Source organism: Dromiciops gliroides, chromosome X, assembly GCF_019393635.1.
Source record: "Dromiciops gliroides isolate mDroGli1 chromosome X, mDroGli1.pri, whole genome shotgun sequence".
Lineage (NCBI taxonomy): Eukaryota > Metazoa > Chordata > Mammalia > Microbiotheria > Microbiotheriidae > Dromiciops > Dromiciops gliroides.
In genome coordinates, this window is record NC_057867.1 from 63,098,984 (window position 1) to 63,119,789 (window position 20,806).

At 49.8% G+C, this 20,806-nt stretch overlaps 1 protein-coding gene across 1 annotated transcript; it reads left to right on the forward strand.

Annotated features, from left to right (window-relative positions):
• Positions 1 to 733: 733 nt before the first annotated feature.
• On the forward strand, positions 734 to 18,761 carry GPR50 (G protein-coupled receptor 50). Its single transcript, XM_043973687.1, has 3 exons — positions 734 to 836; positions 2,875 to 3,072; positions 17,893 to 18,761. The coding sequence occupies exons 1-3, from the start codon at positions 734 to 736 to the stop codon at positions 18,759 to 18,761; spliced, it is 1,170 nt and encodes a 389-aa protein (XP_043829622.1).
• The last annotated feature ends 2,045 nt before the right edge of the window (positions 18,762 to 20,806 follow it).

Genomic DNA, 20,806 nt, shown 5'->3' on the forward strand with positions numbered 1-20,806 from the left:
AAATCTCCTGTTGATCCCTACCACAACTATTTAATGATCTGGTAAAACTTAAGGGGTGTGTGGGGGTGGGGTGGGGGTGGCAGTGGGTGTTTATGAGCCATTGGGTACTTGGTGCACCACCTCTGGTTGGACGTGGGTGAATGCGGGCAGGACTTTGCACTTTTTGGATGGCTGCGGAGTATGAGAAGAAAATGAGCAGAGGCAAAAGGGTAGACAGAGGGGCTGAGTGCGAAGGAAGGTGCTGCCGCTCTGGATGCTCTGGGTAGGTTTGAATGCCTGGCGCACGGCCCTGGGGGGACTGCTGCCTCCCTGGGATCCCTCCCACAGCCTTTGGACCGTTCCATCATACATGTGCGAGCAAGACAACTTGGAGTGCAGCGAGACTAGCTGAGATCGGCCAGATCGCATTGACTCCACCAGCCCTGGGTGACACAGGCGTCTATTTCAAGACCAGGGCAGGCCTCCTGCTGTTAATAGTTCAGGAATGGGCTAGGTCTGCCACTCAGACTTAGCGGTTTTTGCGTAAAGGGAGTTGGGGCAATTCCAGCCACTCCGTGGTCAGTTCTGCCAAAAGGGGGGTGGCCAGAGGGCTCCCAAGGGGGTTTAAGTGCTTACAGGTGTTTGGGAGGTTGCCCCTGTCATTAATTTCGATGGCGTAGGTGTTACGTCGGAAGTCAGGTGGTAAAGTTTTCTATAAAAGCTCGCCAAGCTGGCCCGGCTCATTTGAGCAGCGATGTTCCTGCCCAACGCATCTCGGCTGCTGGGGGACTTGCTGCCCGCGGTGACCGGCGCCGCTGGCCAGGAGGGCGCTGCCTCCGGAGATTCCAGCCCCTACTGTAAGCTCCGAGGCTGCGGCCAGGGGCCCCGTGGGGGCCGGGACTGGGGCTGGGCGGCTGGGGGGCTGGGGGAATTCTATGGAGCTCAGCCAGCCAGCGGCGCTTTGCCTGCCTGCCTGCCTGCCCTCTGAAGCCCCTCATAGGCTAGCCAAGCCGATCCCTGGCTGCGGCTTCAGAGCAGGGTGCGAGGGGAAGGCTAGGGGAGAAAGCAGCCCAGATTTTGTTGTTGTTCTTGTTGTTGGAGAAGCGCCCTGCTTTCTCTTGCTCGTCCTCCTCGAAGGGAGAAAGGGAAAGAGAAGTGGAGGGAGAAGAGGCGTCTGGGGTCCCCCACAATCAGCCCCGAGACGAGCCAAGGACTTTGGGGAATGGAGGGGGAACAAGGAAATGAAGTTTGCTCTCCCCGTGCTTTCTAAACCCTTATCCGAGATTGGACTCTTGCCCGTACCGGGAACGGCTGCAGCACCCTTCCCGGGGGGACTCTGGAGCCCCAGCCATGTCCCGGCGCTTTATGCTGGGCGGCAGCTCCTCCGGGCTCCCGATTCCCTTCCTGGGCTCCGAGTTCCCTTCCCGGGCTCCCGGTTCCCTTCCCGCGCTCCGGGTTCCCTTTCCGGGCTTCCTATTCCGTTCCCGGGCTCCAGGTTCCCTTCCCGGGCTTCCGATTCCCTTCCCGGGCTTCGGGTTCCCTTCTCGGGCTCTCGATTCCCTTCCCGAGCTCCGGGTTCCCTTCCCGGGCTCCGGGTTCCCTTCCCGGGCTCTCGATTCCCTTCCCGGGCTCCTGATTCCCTTCCCGGGCTCCTGATTCCTTTCCCCGGCTCCCAGTTCCCCTGCTATGCCCCGGTACTTTACGCGCTCTTTACGCGCAGCGGCAGCGCCCTTCCCAGGGACCCCGGCGTCCGGGCCACGTCCCGGCACTTTATGCTAGGCGGCAGCACCCTTCCCGGAGTCCCGGAGCCCCAGAAATGCCCCAGCACTTTATGCTAGGCGGCTATTTCGCTCCCAGAGCCTCTGAAGTCCCGGCAGTGTCCCCGCACTTTATCCGGGAGGCACTGTCCGTCCCAGAGGCTTTGGAGCCTTAACAATGCCCTAGTATTTTCTGCGCGGCTGCATTGTCTGTCCCAGAGGCTCTGGAGCCCCCGGATCTTTAGGAAAGGTGGCAGCACCCTTTCCCACCCTTCCCCACCCTTCCTGGGGCTCTGGAGCCCTGGGGGAGAGAGCCGGCACTAGAGCGCAGCGGCAGCGCCCTTGGTGGGGGCCTCGGAGCTCCGGCAGGACCCTGGCATTGCTCTGGTGCGGGGCGCGCTGAGGCGGTGTCCATCCCTTTGGTTCTTGACTCTGACGCTGTCCTGGCACTCTGGGCGAAGCGACCCCGCCCTTGCGGAGGGCTCCGGACCCCGACATTGCCCTGGCGGCACTGCCCTGGAGGCACTGTCCTGGTGGCACGGACCTGGCCGCACTGCCCTGTGTGAGGCTGCTGCGCTCCTCCCAGGGGCGGGTGCGCTCCTCCTAGGGGCTCGGGAGCCCGCACTCTGTGAGCGGCAGCTGCGCCTGACAGGGGGAGGGCTCAAGAGCCCGCACTCTGTGCAGGCGGCAATGCTTGTCTGAGGGGCTCTGAAATCTGCACTTAGTGCGCGGCGCCAGTCGAGGCGGTAGGCAGTCAGAGAGCTCGGGAAGCGCTGGTTTGTGGGGGCGCTGCCCCAAAGCTCTCGCTCCTCTGACACCGACATGCCATTGGGCACCACGCCCTGGAGACAAAACCTCGGTGCCAGGGAAATTCGAGCACTCTAAGGCTGGAGGTGGGAGCATCCGCAGGCAGGCAGGCAGGCGGGCGGGTGGTGAGCAGGTAAAGAAAGACTGAGGCAAAGTGCCCTCCCCAGGAGCTACCCTTGGTGCCGCGCCTTCCGAGAGAACTTAGGGGAGTCGGCAGGCACTTAGCAGCCTTTCCCGGCTTGGGCAAGTCCGGGGAGCAGGGGAGCTCGGAGCGGGTGGGTTGGATGCGGGCGGTGAAGGCGGCGCCCTCACTGTCTCTCTCTTTCCCCAGCTTCCACCACCATGGAGGCGGCTCACAATGACACTACCACCGTCCCTGACTGGTGGCAGCCCAAGACCCCTCGGCCCCAGAGCGTGTTCCTGACCAGCTTCTTGTCCTTGCTGCTTTGTTTCACGATCGTGATGGACCTCGTGGGCAACTCGTTTGTCATCGCTGCCGTGACCAAGAACGAGAGACTTCGCAACCTCGGTAAGCTGCCCGCACCAGCACCCGCACCCCGCTGCGGTCCCGCGTCCTGCGCCCCTTCTCCCTCCTTAGGTATCTGTGTTCCCCAGCCCCGTGGGAGCCCCGCTTCCCAAGTAGCAGCGACGTTAGGCTGGCATAACGCCCGGTGAGGAGACCTGACAGAGTTAGCGCCCACCTGCCCGAGCTGTACACAGCCCCGGAGCCTGGGGGTGATAGTGGAGGGTGCGAGATAAGAGTCTAGCGGGGTCCAGCCCGAGCCCGCCGCCCGCCGCCCGGCCGCATCTTCCGAGGCCACTCAATGGCCAGGCAGACGCCGAGTAAAGGAATTCGAACTGAACCCCATTTCAGGAGGGACGCGGGGCTAGCTTGGGACGGGAGCGAGCCCAGGGAGGGAGAGAGGCAGGGGATGGGGCCACTGGCAATCCCGCAGCCTGCGGCGGCGGCCCGTGGGTCCGCATAGCAGCCAGTGTCTGGAGCTTGAATTTAGCCCTGAGCGCAGGGAGGTGGGAGGGGCGGGTGTCTGGGACTGGGAGACGCTCCCCAAGACTAAGTGTCGGGGTCTCTAAGCTTAGGTTCCTAGGGATCCCGAGCTGGGGGTGGGGGCTACCGTCCAGGGCCGAACAGGTAAGTGGGGAGGCTGCTGAGGGGCTTGGGAGCGGCTGGCTGCAAAGCTAGCCCCCAGGGGCTTGGAGAAGCCTCCCCGATCCTCCGGGGTCCCCGCACTCGCGCTGCTGGGGCTGGCAATGAAGAGCCGCTCTCCCTGGCGTCCAGAGCCGGACCGAGCCCAGGTAAGTGTCCAGGCTGGGAATAAACGCCGGGGAAAGGACAGGAATGTGTCTGTGTTTGATTGGGAAGGGGTCGCTAAGTCCTCCGAGGGTCCCTAGGCTGAGGCAGGCAAGAGGAGTTGCCTGCCTGGGGCTGCCGGAGCCAAACACCGCGAAATTAATTAAGTGCAGGGCTTTGGGGAGCTGTGCAGAGCCAGGAAGTGGGATGGCTGGGTGGGGGTCGCTAAATCCCCACGGGGTCTGCGGCTTGGGCTTGGGAAGACATCTGGGAGACAGGCTTCCTCGCCTAGGGCTAGGCAGAGCCCTTCATCTGAAAAGCGGCTTTAAAAAGCCGAAAAGAAAAGAAAAGAAAAAGTGTGTGTTTGACTGAAGTGCTGTGCTGCAGAGGCAGCTCCATTCCCCCCTCCCCCCTCCCCCCTGCCCCTCATCTCTCCCTCCCCCACGGGACACCAAATTGGTGGGGGCTGGCCGCTGTGCTTCTTTCAATTCCCCAGTACTGCTGGGAAAAGCTGCCTCGGATCTGCTGGGCTAGACCAGGGTCTTTGAGTCCCATGGCCACCACTCCTGGGACTGCAAAATGGGCACACTCACCCTCCTAGACCTGGTTAGGCAAAAGCCAGGGAATACAGCCGAAGCGCCGCAGAGCCCGATGGGAGGGGGGCTCAGAAACACCCTCAGGAAATGTAGGGGGCCATATAATTTGGGGAGGGGTCACCATCCCCTCCCTGCCAATTGCGGATTGGAGAGAGACAACCTTACTAGTATCTAAAGCTGATCCTGCCTTAAGTGTGGTCTCTGCAGAGAGCCCCCTAAATATCGGGGTGTCTAACTTGGTCGAATCCTTGCAGGCTCCTCTTGGGCTTGGAGAGAGCCCAGCTGAACCTAGCCTAAATATGTGCTCCTCTGTAGAAGGGAGGGGCAGTGTCCTTCCTGCCTCCCCCCCAAACCCCCAGCAAATAAATGTCTGCGTGTCTAAGTTGTTAGAGGGTCTCTGCAGGCTCCCCTTGGGGCTAAAAGGAACCTAAATATGGGCTCCTCTGTAGAGGGGGATCAGAGAGACCTTCTCCCCGTACATTTCCCAGTGCCAATGTGCACTATGTGGTAGGGGTCGTTTACTGTCCTTGCCTGGCATTGGACAGAGCCGGGGGAAATGCAGAGTTAAATACAGCCTCCGTATCTCCTACAGCCAACTTGAAAGAAGTGACTGGGGATCTGTCCTCCCAGTAAATGTGGGGGTGTCCCTTGTGGAACCCCACCACCCTGCTAAGATGGCAGATGAGTAAAAGGTTGTCAAGGCTCTATCTAGGGGCTGCTGAACCACTGCCTTCAAGCTGGGAGGTTTGGGGGGGAGGTGGGAGAGAGAGAGAGAGGGAGAGGCTAGTTATTCATTCACAGCAATCCCCTGTGTCAGGGCCTGTGAAGAGCAGGGTTTAGGAGCTAGTGAGCATAGGCGCTGCCCAGTGTAGAAATTTGGGGAAGCTCAAAATAAGGGCCTGTTTGGGGGTTCCCCGTATCGTGTGTGTGTGTGTGTGTGTGTGTGTGTGTGTGTGTGTGTGAGAAAGAGAGAGGCAGGCTGCAGACTAAATGACTCCTGAGGCCCTTTCCAGCTCTAAAGCAATGAGGATGATAACCAAGGAACCTGGCAGAGCTGTGGGGCTGGGGAGGTGAGCAGGCACAGCAATAGACTTCATGGGGTACAGTTGGCAAGGAAAGGGGGGGGGCACCTAATGGCCATGTGGAGAGAGCACAGTGGCTAGATTTCCCCAGGGAGGCCAATGAGAGCACTCGGCCAGTGCACCATGGCACGCACCTAGCTTTGATTGGCCAGTCCCCGGGCACGGCTGGCAGAGATGATGCCCTGGGTGGGCACACCCTGGTGCAGTATGCTGGCCATCTTCAGGGAAATGAGTTACCCCCTCCCTTCAGTGGTCACAGCAAAGTCGCAGTGGCCAGGATATGGGAGACAACCATGCTACAGAATTGGGGATGCCAGGAGCCAAGCAAAGGTTAGGGGGAGGAGGGGCGGAGCCAAGCGAGAGTCTGGGAGAAAACGGGCACTTCTGTGTCTGGACGTGAGCTGAATACAGGGCAGTGCTGCAGGTGGCATCTCACCCAGCCATTTTACAGAGGAGGAAACTGAGGCCCATGCCACCCAAGATGGTGGTGGAGATGAAGTCCCCTCTTTTAGGGTACTTGTCTAAGGGGGCTCTTCTCTCTGAGCCTAACAGTAGAGGTGGAAGGCTCTGCTCATCACATCCCCCAGCTCCAAATGCAATGATAGGTAGTGTCTCCTAATTAGTCCCAGGGGCCTCTGCCTGGGCGGCAGTGTGAGGAGCCCCAGTAAAGACCAGAGGGGTGGGGCCAAGCCCCCCTTCCTAACCAGCCACAGCTGCAGCGCCCCAGAGCTGGGCTGAGCAGCAGCCGCGAGTGGAGTTGCGGGGAGCGGTTAGAGGAATCCCGACTGCCCGTTAGAAGGAAGGCTGCTGGCCAAGGCACAGCTGCCAACCAGCCTTGCCACTGAAATGAATGAACTTAAAAGCTGCCCAGACGGGGGCAGAATCTTCCCAGAAAAGAGGAGTCTTGGCACTTGCTCCAACTTCTGGGAAGGGTGGCCGATCTTAGCCCCGGCCCGCCTTCCCCAGCCCCCTTCCCCCGCCCAGCTTCACGGCTCCGACCTTCCCATAAGGCCAGCACCCTGTTCTGACTCCAGACCCATAAGCAGTCCTTGTTTTTCTTTTCCCTGTCTCTTCTCTGCATCTTGTGAGAAATCCCCTAGAGGCAGACGGTGCCCTTGCAAAACTGCAGAGGAGTATTTCTGCCCCAGCTCCCCAGGGGCGCTCTGCGACCCTCCCCTTCAGTAGAAGCAGCAGGGGTTCAGGGTCAGGCTGCTCTCGCTCCTAATACCTTAATTAACAGGCTGGAACTACAGTCAGAGACTGGTTCTTGTCTTCCTCAGACAGGGAAGTGAGGAGCAGGAAGGAAAGAAATGCGATTAAACTCTCAGGGCATTTCTCCTTGTTAAAATCATTAGCAACTAAGAAAGAGACATTGCAACAGGACTTTCAGGAATGGGCAGTCATTTTAAAATTTTCCTCTTTGCCCCCGGAGGATTCCTCCTGGCTTTTTCATTAGCACAGGAGCCTGCAGCCTGTATCCGGAGCCCGATTTTCCAAGCTCTCATGTTGGGGTTTTTTTCCCTCTCCCTCCCTCTTTTCCCGTCACCCCCAGATGATAGTACTATAGCCTATATGACTGCCTAGCAACAGTCCTGTGTGGAAATCATTGCAAATAATGGGAACAGTACTTAGGGAAAGGAGAAGGTGACAAGGGGGGGAGGGAGAGATGCACGCAGTGACAAACAGGAGATGCATTTACTTGTTGATGGGAATGCTTTCAACAAAACCCTGGCTGGCCTGTCAAGGCCCTGCTTTTTGCCTTTGCAGCAGTAGGGGATGGGGGACTTGGGAGGCCTTGGGCTGGACTGGGAGGTGCTACATGATCGCCTGTGGTTTGCAGTATTTGACCAGTTTTTGGCCAGTGGAACGGGATTAAAGCAGCCAGGAGGGGTGCAGTGATGTGGAGAGTGTAAATGGTGTGTTTCCTAGGGTTTTTCTCTCGAAGCCCCCTGCTGTGTCCTGCTCTGCAGTCTACCCCTCCCAGGCAGTTGGATTTTGGACATTCTAGAATGGTGGAAGCCTTGCTCTTTAGGGCTGGAGGGAGTGCAAAGGGGCAGGGTGGACAAATTTTGGCACCCCATTTTGGTATGTGTGTATGTGTATGTGTGTGTGTGTGTGTGTGTGTGTAACAGTAATAGGATTTCACTTGTCACCACCCTAGCACAGTCCTCTCCAGTGAATTAAAATATTCAGCTAAAAACCCACACCACTATTTCAATTATTTTCAAATCAACATGAATTCAAGGGCTCTCTACTCTCTGTTAAATCTGTGGTCCTAAGACAAAGGTTTTTAACCCGGGGTTCGTGAAATTATTTTTTGTTGTTGTTGTTTCTGTTATTTTAAAAAATATTTTGATAACTGTATTTCAATATCATTGATTTCCTTTGCAATCTTATGTATTTTATTTTCTGCATTTTAAAATGTGATTTTGAAAAGAGTTCTATAGGCTTCGCCAGACTGGCCAAGGGTTCCATGATACAAAAAAGGTTAAGAACTCCTGATCTAGCCTAACTCCCTTGTTTTACAGAGAGGGAAACTGAGGCCTAGGCAGGTTATGAAGCTAATAAATGGCAGGGCTGAGATTCATATGGAGGTTCTCTGACTCCAAAAGCAATTTTCTTTCCTTGACTTGTCTCCCCAAAGTTCAGCCCCTTCTCCAATATATTAAAATATTAAGAGAGAAAATAAGGTCAGTGTGTTGAACTGTTTAATAAAGATTACATATAAGTGAATTTTAAATTTAAATTTAAAATAAAATGAAGTTTTTCATCCATGAAAAGGATATTGTTTATGCCAAATGGAGCTTCGGGGCACCTCAGACCTCCTTTGTGGGGCCCCCTAAAGTCCACTGCCCCTGCCTCCTTCTTGATTATAATCTGAAAGGGCTTTTCAGCCATTTGTTTTTTTCCCAAGCAAACAAATGAATTTCTTGGAGGGGGGCTTATTATTATTGAAAAATCTGCTGAGCTAAATGAAGATTGGAAAAAAGAAGTGTGTGTGTGTGGGGGTCACCTTTTGTGAGGTTCCGGAACATCATGCCTGATGTCAGTGTGTTGTGCTGAATTTATGGAAAAGTTTTTAGCTTTTGATTAGTATGGCTTGTTGTAGAGGGAGAAAGGTGTCGTTTATGGTCCCTAGCCTTTGGAGCCTGGGAAGGGGGGGAGGGGGAGGAAGTGTGTGCTCAGTTTTAACTGATGTGTTTGAGAAGGAAGGGTTCAGTGAGATGGCCTGGTGTGCGGGATGAGCCAGCCTTGGGCCCGTTAGCACTAGGGAGGCTTGTGTAAAAGGAGAGACCAATTTGAACTGATTTCGGTGGTTTCTTTTCTTTCTTTCTTTTTTTCCCCATTGAGTGATAAGGACATCACCTCAATCCCTGTCATTAACTGTGTGGCTTTGCTTCTTGGCTTCCTCTCAAACCTCAGGCTGTGCTGTGAAATTTCACTTGAGCAAAAGCTTCCCTAATCCACTTAATTGTTTTAGATGAAGTTGGCAGGCTGGGTGCAGAATGAATTGAGAAAATGCCTTCTAGGGAGCCAGCGACTGACTCTCTGGCTAATGTATTGTAAGGGAAACAAAGGCTGTGAAACCTTCTGTGAAGGCTGGTCACTGGAGCCGAGGCTGGTCAGAGATTTGGAACTAGAAGGGACCTCAGAGGTCATCCAGTCCAACCCCCTCATTTTACAGATGAGGAAACTGAGTCCCAGATGGGGCTCCCAGTCACACAGCCAGTGAGTGGCAGACAGAACCCCCACTCTCCCTCTCTTCTCCCTCCGCCATGCCGCCCCAAGTCCTCATGGTTCAAAGAGGAAAAATGTTCTCGGGCCGGGCTAATGGAAAATAATATGGAGACAATCTGACAAGTACCTAGTATGGAGGATTTCTTTTTATTCTAGAATGGGTTTTGGTAGAGAATTGCTCATTCTAACCAAAGCAGTGTGGGTTTTTACAGCCGAGGGTATAAAATTAGATCCCGGTAGAAACCCATGTCCAACTTTAGAGAGAAGGTTGATACTGAAAATGGAGAGCCTGTAACATAGGTTTATCCCCCTCCCCTCCCCTCCCCTCCCCTCCATGGAGCAGTTTCTGAACTTGCATCAAATTTGGCAGTGGGGCCGAGGAAAAAGAGCATTGTTAGAAAGCCCAGTTTTTGGTTGAGGCAAATGTTTTATAAACCAGGAATTTTTTATTCTGAGCAGTTAGGGAGCACTTAGGATTGCTGACCCGCTGTTCACTCCATTTTATTGGCTCCTTTTATGCCTTGCAACCACTCACAAGAGGTAGTTGTTAACAAGAGTCTCCAGAGGGTAAGAAATTTGCCCACAGCTGCACAGGAAATGGGAAGGATTAGAACTCATTGCCCTCTCCTTTGAGTAAACTGCTAATTCCACTGAGTCCTGCTGTGCTTGAGCACAGCTCCTGGAAGGCCAGGGAAGCCCGGCTCTTTCTGACTTGTGTCAAACCCCTTGCTTAAATCATGTTTTGCCCCTTTTGGTTTATTTTCTTATCTTTCTTTTTTCTTTCTCCTTCTTTCCCTTTCTTTCTCTTCTTTCCTTCTCTTCCTTTCCCTCCCTCCCCTTCCTTTCTTTGTTCTTCCCTCCCTTTTTTCTCTCCCTTCTTCCCTTCCCTTTTTCCTTTCTCTCCCTCCCTTTTCTTTCTCTACCTCTTTCCTTCCTTTCTTCCTCCCTCCCTCCCTCCTTCCTTCTTTCTTCTTTCAATACCTTTTGCAGTGGACTAGAAGCCCAAAGACATGGATTTGAGTTCTGCCTCCAATACTTAGCTTAGTAGCCTTGTTCCTGTGAGCAAGTCTCAACTTCCCCATCTCTAAAATGGATATCATGCTTACTCTATGTAACTCACAGGTTTGTGAGGATGGAGCAAGAACCTGAATGTTACATATTTTGCAACAAGTTTTTTTTGTAATACTTAAGTTTATGACAGCCTTCAGGCAACTATGGTGATACATATTTTATGATTGTAACCATGAGGTGCTACACTGAAGATAACAATTTTTGCACAATTACTTAGGAGTCTAGTCTCTAGATCTGGAAGAGAACTCTTCATTATATAAATAAGGAAATGAGGACTAGACAGGAGAAATTTTAAACTTAATTTTTAAAATTAAAATTTAATTTTACTTGTCCAAATGGTGATAATCAAAATCAATGTCTTTACCTTTATCCATTTCCCATTTTTTCCCAGTCAACAACAGTTTACTGGAATTGGCTAGGTTGGAGTTGTTTGTAAGTGCATGCACTACCTTCTTATCTTTGTCTTTCTTCTAATTTGGTATCGATTTTTAACTTTCTTTTAACCAGTCATTGATCTGCCTACATATAGACAGATGACTCTGAAATGACTCTCCAGTAGGTAACCAATCATTTCCTGCCGTTGAAATATAGTCAATTTCATTTGTTGTGACATTGTTTAGCCCTTCCATTTAGCTGCCACTTCTTGGTAGTGTTTTTTCTTTTTCTTTTTCTTTTTTTTGGATCATAGCAAAAATGCAAGTAGTGTATCAGATTGTTGGGTACTGGATAAGAACCTCTTCTTTGGGGACTTTAAAGACTGGCTCAAATTCTGACTACCTGTGTGACCTTGGGCAAATCACTTAACCTTCACGGGTTCCACTTTTCCTCCTCTGTTAAAACAAGAGGGGGGCTTGACTAGTTGGCTTCTGAGGTCCCTTCCAGCTCCAAATCTATGAGCCTAATGACATTAAAAATAGGTCCTCCTGAATCCAGGGCGGTGCTTTATCCACTGCACCACCTAGCTGCCCCCAGATTGTACTGAGTTCAATTCTGGCCTCAAACACTTGACACTGGCAAGTGACCCTGGGCAAGTCACTTAACCCTCATTGCCCAGCAAAAAAAAATATAATCTAAACTGTGTCATTTTTAGTAGTTCTGTTCTTTTACACCCTTCTGCCCCATCACTGGAGAGACAGTTGCATTTGTTTCATGAGTTACCCCCCTTACCCCAAGTCCTGTCACAGTAGCACACTGTGGCATGGTTGTGAGCCTGCTGTTTCAAAGGCTACAAGGAGTGTAGGCCCTAGAAGGTTCTATCAAGATAGGATTTGGTGTCGGCATGGGTTTTTTTGTTCCAATCTCAGTTTAGCTAAGTAACCAGAGGTTCATCACCCAGAGGTAGACCATTAATTAGGCAGTGAAGTCTTTGGTTATGGCAAAGCAACAAAGTTGAACGAAAGCTCAGGCTCCATTAATAGAGGTATAGTGTCCAGAATGAAGGAGGTGTGTGTGTGTGTGTGTGTGTGTGTGTGTGTGTGAGAGAGAGAGAGAGAGAGAGAGAGAGAGAGAGAGAGAGAGAGAGACATCGAGAGAGAGAAAGAGAGAACTAGAAATGGAATCAGGAGAGGCCTAGGTTTGACTCACCTCTGACAATTACCAACTGTAGACCACAGGCAAAGGCATTTAGCCTCTGAGCCTCTGTTTCTTCATCTGTAAAATGGGACTGATAGTGCATACCAGGGGCACTGTGAGGATCAAAGGAGATAATGTATGTAAAGCACTTTGCCAATATGAGCCCACTATCGGGACAGCTAGGTGGCTCAGTGGATAGAGCACCGGCTCTGGATTCAGGAGGACCTGAGTTCAAATCCAACCTCAGACACTTAACACTTACTAGCTGTGTGACCCTGGGCAAGTCACTTAACCTCAATTGCCTCACCAAAAAAAATATGAGCCCACTATCTGTATTTACTGTTATCTAATTATTATTTATTCATTCAAGTTGTTAAAGGGCTGTCCTAAGTCTTAAGTTGCAGGAGGCACCTCAGCAGGAGGCAGAGCTGTCCCCGAGTTGAAGGGGCTGCCTCAGGAGTTAGGGGGTCCTCTTTCAGCAGTGGTCTCCTAAGCAGAGGCTCTCTGACCACTTTGGTGGGGTTGGTGTTAGAGAAGGTTCCTGTGTAGGCATGCGTTGGACTCTCTGGCTGCTATAGTTCTTTCCAGTCCTGTGATTCTGTGGATCGGGCTGTCAACCTGTTGGGAAGCTCAGCTCAAGTCTGCCTAATCATTTGTGGCTGACGGGAGACTTTGCAGTGACAATTTGTCCCATAACTTCTCAGAGCCCCCATTAAATACATCGCCCTGTAGCCGCAATTTGCACCATCAATTGCCGTCATTTTTCTTTCTCACTGATTAATCTGCAGGAAAGATGCAAACCCGGGTTTTGCTTGGGTAAGCAGTAGCTGTGTAATTGCTCCTTACAGCTTTACATCTGTTGTAGCGGTTTGTAAATTCTCAGCATGAAATTAAACCGCCTCTGAGAGCTTGGCTAGGAAATGTTTCTAGTTGGATAGTGCAAGAGCCAGCAGGCAACCTTGCAAACAAGTAATGGCAATTGAGCTGCTCTCCCAGAGTTACATCCAGCTTCCCTACCTTCTAGAGAAACCCAAATGAATCATTTCCGAATTTTTGTGCTCTTCATCTGCCTCAGGGACCACCAGTCTGTTTGCAAGGCTGCTTCCTCCACAGAGATCTCTTATTTGCTGTAGGACAGTGTTGCATGCATTCATTAATTGCATTCATTCATTCAACAAACATTTATTGGGCACTTACTGTGCCCTTTGCTAGGTCCTCTTTTGTTCCCCCTCATTATCTTTCCCTATTTTTCCTTTTCACCAATCTTATCAGATGGGCATCTTTTTTTTTTAAACTAAGAGAAAATGGAAACGTTGGGAATGCTGTTAGATTAAGTCACACAGCTCCTTGTCCTTGACACTTGAACCATTTAAAAAAAACCCTGATTTTCAAATATGGAGCTCAGTGTTAGCCTCCACCCCCACCCCCCAATTCTCATTCCAGCAAACAGAACTATTTCTCCCCCCCCCCCCCCCCCCCCCCGCTTTGAACAAAGGGCTTTAAATTAGCAAACTCCATCTTGCAGGAATATTTCCAGAAATGTCTTCCCACACTAGAAATTACCCCATTAAATGGTCATAGCTTTTCCCCCTGGAATTTCTTTTAGCTGTGAACTGACAACCACACTAGGGGCAAGTCACAAATGATGAAGCCTGAACACCCAGAACAAAGTAGAGTGTTTGTAATTAAATACACCTTCTGGTTATTTGTGTACGTGTCAATTCAGAGAATGTGGGAGCTGGAAAGGACCGGAGAGATCAGCTAATCCAAGCTTCCCGCCTGAGCCTACAGTCCCCCTCCCCCCATTTTGCAGATGGGAGAAGCAGATGAGGCCCAGAGAAGGGGGAAGAGACTTGCTGGGAACAGCTAGTTAGTGCTAGAGCTGGGGCAAAAACCTGGCTCCTCTGTTCTTTCTGAGCCCTTTTTGCTGTCTATTCTACTTCCTCTGCTCCCTGCCCCCACTAGACTGGGAGCTTCTTCAGGGCAGGAACTGGGACCCATGGAGGTTTGTGCCTCCCACCAGGGACCCAGGTTCTCATTTAGATACTATGGCTGTCCCTGTCTAGGCTTTGTCCCTTTTGGAGAAAGGCTTCCACATTCTGGGATGCCACAGTCTGCCTTCCCCAGGCTTCCAGCACCTTGAGATCAGTCAGTCCACCACCTCCCCCCCATAATTTTGCAGAGGATCGAACTGAAACCCGGATAGGGAAATCAATTTGCCCAAGGTCTCACAGCCAGTTGGTGGCAAAATCAGAGCCACAATTCTCTTCTCCAATTGCCAGGATCCTTTGTTATCGATTGGCTCAATCAACAAGATGCTTCAAAGAAAGAAAACCAGGCTTTATCACCTTTGAAAGAGTCATTTTCTACTTTATAGTCCTAACCCCTTATTAAGATAGGAGTCTGTGTGTTTGAGGTGGGGCAAAATGTGATATGGTACCAAAAAATGACCATAATGCAAGTTGTCATCCTGAATCTGCCACTAGTTACCTTGGATAAGACCCATTCCATCCCTGGGCCTCAGTTCCCTCTTTTGTCAAATTAAGCAGCTTTAGCCGTGGGCAAAGGCACTTGTTTCTCCACAAAATGGGGGTGGGTAGGTGGGAGGATTTTCAGACTACACACCTTCTAAAAATGCCTCTGTTCTATGGCTCCAGTCCCATAAGAAGACACTTGTTGGGTTCTTCTGGGCTCCCTACCCCACTACCCCAGTCCCCCCCCTTTTTTTTGGTGAGGCAATTGGGGTTAAGTGACTTGCCCAGGGTCACACAGCTAGTAAGTGTTAAGTGTCTGAGGCCGGATTTGAAGTCAGGTCCTCCTGACTCCAGGGCTGGTGCTCTATCCACTACGCCACCTAGCTGCCCCCCCCAAGTCCCTTTTAAAATTTATTTAAAATATTTTCTATTTTCCTTTTTCTCAAGGATAAAACAACACAATAGGTTAAGCCCTGGTTGGCAGGAAGATTTTTCCAGAAAAAAAAACCCAAAACTTTTATTGGGTGGGACAAAATCAGTGCCCTTTCCTATCATCTTAATATTCTTTGGAATGGTTTTATTTTTTGTAAATGGAAGCTAGCTTGAAGAGCTTTGGCCATGCTAAGATGAGCTAGATGCTCACTAGACATGCCCAGGGCAGCCTGCCCTCTCTCCTAACTGCCTACAGCGCCCCCCTCCTGGGTATTCATTGGGATCATGTAGCCAGAGTGCTAGCTGGGAGTGGACCCAAGGCAAGGGCCATGGCCAAAGCTGGGGAGGGTGGCTGTGGGAGCTGAATATGGATGACTGAGCAGGCTCCAAAATCAAAATAGGCTGCCATAAATCCATCAAGACCTAGTCGACAGATAATCTGGAGTGTACTCGACTAGATCGGACTCTGTTCACGGGAAAATGATAAACTAGATGCTAATATAAACAGCTTTCTAAGAGCAGAGTTCTGGGGTTTTTTCCTGCTAAATATTTCTTTTGTCTCTTGACTAAATTATTTTTTTTTCTGGGACCACTTTCGCAAGTTTTCTCCCTTTGTACCTCCATGCTAAAGGGCTCTGTCCTCTTTTTTTCCCCCTAAAGAACTATTCCTTCATTTTCACAGTATCTCCACACCCCATTTTTTTCTTTTGGCCTCCGTTTCCCTTTAATCCACAGAACTATTGCTTTGTTCTGTTCCCAAATGAAAAAAGAATGGCCAGATGTCACCTCTGTCACTTGATTACCTGTTGGGCAAATCAGCCTTCTTGAGCCTCAGTTTCCCCTTCTGTAAAATTCAGGGGTTGGACTAGGTGATCTCTAAGGTCCCAACCAGCTCTGTCATTCTGTGAGTCTATGCATCTGTAGCCTAGGCAATCTAAGACTGAGAAAAGATCAAGGTGTGTGTCTGCTTATGATGTTTTCTGGGAAATGGAGAGAGGTGCTTAGAAAGACATAGAAAGACTTCAGTAAGAAATTCAGGACATGAAGATTGAGTGTTTCTAAATCAAATGTCACCTTTTCAAACCCCGAAGCAGAGCACATGTAACTAAATAACCGCTGCTTTGACTCAGGCTGATGATGGCGTCAAAACAAACGGCAAACTACTGACAAATTACAAATTTTTCCAAATCAGTCTTAAAGCACTCTGCTCTCTTGCTGTAGATTAAAATCCTCTTCAGAAGAGTGACTCTTAGAACAAGAGTTAGTGACCTTGATTTATACAACCAAGCTCTGGTGGCAGTCTGGGTGCTGGGAATTTATTTCCAATCACAGAAAAGGGTAATATGCAAAAGATCGAGCAGTGGCCCTTGATCGATTACCAACATCAACGGATCTTTAATCATGCCATCGTTAGTCTGCATCCGAAGGCTGTACTGCTTCAGTGGATGTGCCAAAAGCAAATTGTCTTATTGGAAGGCAAGCTTCACTTAACTGGTTATGCTAACCTTGCAGGCATTGCTCCAGTCTAGGGAAGGTCAAAGGGAAAGATCTGTCACTGCCTTAGAGCCAACTTTGGTGTGTTGCCTAACCATGACCTTGTTAATGGACTTAATTAGCCCAGCTGGGCAAAAAGATTTTGGACCACAGCCATGATTTTGATTTCTGAACAAAGGAAAATTGCTTGGTCACTTTCCTCTCAGGTGCCCCTCCCACTAAGGGAAGGTAACCATATTTAAGCACATAGAAGTGGAGGGAAGGCTGATATCTTGGGAAATGAGGAAGACCACTTGCATGCATTTCTTGATTGCTGCCTCCGGCTCCAAGCCTTCTCAGTAAGAACAGCCAAGACCCCTAATATCCTGAAAGAGTTAATAGACTTCTTGAAATGTCTACCTTCATCCAAGGAAGTCGCTTAGGGGCACCAGAGCCTGTAAGCCATTTTACCACAGTCTTTTCCTCTTTCCTATACTTCCGCCCCATTTATATCAGATCCCATAAAAAAAAAGCTTTTTAAGAAAATGGCATCCCTAATGCTGTCTTTTGCAGCCATTTATCTAGAGTTATATTTTTGTCATTGTCTTAATGATAGTCCAGAGAAGAGCACAATCCTTCAGACTGCATGGTTGTGAATTTCATTAAGCTGCCTGGCTCTGGCTCTGGAGTCCAGTCCTGTGGCAGGGAGCATTCTTGATTTTCAAAGGAGACCTCAGTTATTTAGAGTTAGGCAGAGTCAATCTCTGTTTGCAATGGGGAAAATTCTGAACTGTGGGATTTCTGGGATTGGAAATGGAGCTATGTTAGCAAGGCCTTGGGAAAGGTGCAAGTTTGTTTTTAGCACCCTTAGTTCTTCTTCACCCTCCCCCTCCTCAAGGGCTCATTTCCCTCAAGCTGCCCAGAGCACTCCATGGGACACAATTTGACCTCAGAAAGTTGGAACCTTTGGTTTCAGTATGTGCGATTTTTTGGGGGGCGGTGTGTGGGGAGAACAGTTGTGGGAATACGCTAGAGGTCCAGATTGGGCCCATAACCCTCTAATTATGGAAATATCAATGCTTGCCAACCTCGTTGGAAGAGGGGAAGTGGTGGTGGGACAGTGAGATGCATGGGACATGTGACAATGTGTACCGGGCCTGTAGAACCTATAGATAGATGCTAGCAAGTCCACCAAGGTGGAAAAGCTTTGAGGATAGGACCTGCTCCTGCTCAGGATCAGGTATCTGTTTCCTGAGGACCAACCTAAGTACCTGTGGAGACAGGAGCTCATCATGGGAGGGCTGGGCACCACAGGATGGATTTTCAGGCAGTACTACGTGCTGCCAGATTTGCTTTCCATAAGTTTGCAATTCTATTAGCTATGAACAAGTATCTCTGTTTCTCTACAGTCCTGTCCACTCTGAATTTCATTGCTTTCCATTTTTCTCTCAATATCCTTCAGGTCTTGTCTAATTCCAACTGACCTTTTCTGTTAATTAGTCTAATTCAATGAGATTTGAATGTTCTGCAGTTGATCCTTTTTCTTCCTTCTTCTCTTTTTTTTCCTTCTTTGTTTCTTTTTTTCCTACCCTTCTTTTCCAGGGAACGTCTTTGTAATCAGTTTATCTGTGGCCGACATGCTTGTTGCTGTGTATCCTTACCCTATGACCTTGATTGCCATCTTGAACAACGGCTGGACCATGGGAAAACTCCACTGTCAACTGAGCGGCCTCCTTACAAGCATTAGCGCTGTCAGCTCCGTCTTTAACATCATGGTGATAGCCCTCAACCGCTACTGCTACATCTGCCATAGCCTCCTGTACGAGAAGATCTTCACCGGAAGGAACACCATCCTTATCCTTATGGTAACCTGGCTGATGACCATGCTGGCTCTCATCCCCAACTACTTTGTGGCCACCGTGCAGTACAATCCCACGGTCTACACTTGCAGCTTTGTCCACACTTCCACTGCCTTCTACGCCGTTGGAGTGATGGCCCTCCACTTCCTCATCCCCCTGACGGTAGTGGCATTCTGCTACCTGAAGATCTGGATCTTGGTCATTCAAGTCAATCATCGGGTCAAGGTCACCAAGCCCAAGTTCATGCTGGTCGATGTCCGCAACTTCATGACGATGTTTCTGGTCTTCGTCCTGTTCGCTCTGTGCTGGGGCCCGCTGTATTTCTTGAAGCTTTCCCAGGTCTTCGATCCTTTCGGCATCGGACCACGAGTCCCAGAGTGGGCATACATCGGGAGCTACTACTTGGCCTACTTCAACAGCTGCGTGAATGCCATGATCTACGGAACTCTCAACCAGAACTTCCGCAGGGAGTACCAGAGCATCGTCCGCAACACCAAGGAGACGGCCTACTACTTCGTTGTTGATGTGCAGGAGCAAATCCAAGATATGAGGATGAGACGCAAGCCGACTTATGCCGGGGCCAGGCGCATCCAAGGCGACACCTATCTGTGAAGACAAAGTCTCACCGAGTGTCCTTAGTGATGGCTAAGTGACAGGTCCCAGTTCTAAGTTTGCTCCGCATACTATACGCTGAAATTGCTTGATGCACCGTACTTCTCCCTGCTCTAACACACAGTCTGCACACATACATACACACAGGCACCCCCTCTGTGCACATACATACACACATGCACCCCTATATGCACATACATACACACATAGACCCCCCCTATATGCACATGCATGCACACATATGTACTTGACACAAACCTTCTACACTACACACATCACACCAGCAGGCTTAGAAGTACCAATTAGTGAGTGTGTTTTAGCTCATCGTGCAAGTGTTACCTTATCCTTTGCGTAATAGTAGCCTATCTCTAAAAATAAGTAATACAATTTTAGGGAACTAAAGTTCCCCAGTGTTTGCCATTCTAGTTTCAAAGCTACTTAAGCTTTCTTGCCGAATGATCTTCATTTGTCAATGGCTCCCCACTCGAATTCTCTCTTTCCCTTTTGTCATCCCTGCTCCCCCAGCCTCTTTGTTAAGTGGCTAGTTATCTCTCTAGATAACCCATTGATATATTGGGGGAGTTCCTAAGGGAAGCTTGTGGTGAAGCCTTCTGTATATGAAGTATCTTTTGGTCGCATGAATATGACCGCATAGTAATCTGTTTTGTGAGCGTGAATTTACACATATTTAAGCGGGCCCACCGCTGCTTCCAATGGCAGTCACGGAAGCCGGTGAGATAATCCAGTACTTTAAACGGATGGCATCTCCTAAATTTCAGCTGCAAAATGGCACTCTGAAGTCTACTGAATTCAATTGGGAAGCTCACCTCTGACTTAATTCTCAGTACCAGGCAGTCAGTTGAATGGTGTCCCGAGGGGTTTGGAACAGTTCCTGTGTGAGGCCAGGTCATTGGGCAGAATTCCCAAGGGCAGACAGTACATAGCTGCTCCTTCCTCCTGCTGCTGTTCTTCAAATGTTACAAGTGTTCATTCCCCCACGGGTGGGGGCAACATTCTGTCTAGAATCTCTGAATGTGGGGTGCCTGGATCTGAGCGAGTGCTGGCTTTCAGGTTTGGGGACGTGCTCAGTTTTCCGGGAGAGTTAAGGTAGAGGACAGTCCCAAGTAGAGTCTGTTATACATTCGTAATTGAATCTCAATCACAAAGGGCCCCTTCCATCTTCTTCTCTTTCCCAGACCAGGCATAAAAATAGAACAAATGAGATCATCAAATTTCAGAAAGAGGTTTGGAGTAGAAGCCTAATTTCAGGGATGCTCCACTGGGTAGTGGCCAATCCTTGTTGGAAGCATCCCTCTCAGTTTCTGCCACAGGAAGATGTTAAGAGAGACAAAAAGAGTCCATTCCCATCCATCTCATCCATGTCCAGACTTTTACCACACTCTCCACTAAATAGTAAATAGAATATTGGACAAAGGAAAGAAAAGCTTGCTGTCAATGGCTTTGTTTGGAGGGGAATAGGGTGGAAGGTAGAAGGGGCTAGGAGACAGAGGGAAGGAGACATGAGTAGAAGGTTACTTTGTGGGTGAGTGATGAGTTCCCTGGTAGAAAAATGGGTTATCCGATGACCTGACCAATTCACAGTAGGAGTGGTCAGAGAGGTAGAAAGAAAACCAGGGAAGTTTCTAAAGTTCACAGGAACCTAGTGACTTTTCAAATGACAGCCCGAGCATTTCGGGGACAGCAGCATTGTAGGCAGGGCTCCGATAGACATCTGTACTTGGGATTCAAGCTGAGGGCTGCCCAGTGGGCACTTTGGGGAGTTCCAGATCAAGGCGATCAGCCAAAACCCAATTGTAGCATAATCTCCTTTCTTCACAAAGTCGACATACCTATTATTATTATTTATTGCTTAAGAAGTATTTAAGGGACAGATCCTCACACATCTATTTATTATTTATTGCTTCAGAAGTATTAATATGTAAAGGATATAGCTTTCCTTTATTTATGACTAATATGCCTATGTGATGAATTCTAATCTCTCTCTTTTGAACAAATCTTCAACTCAAACACACTGGAAAAAAATC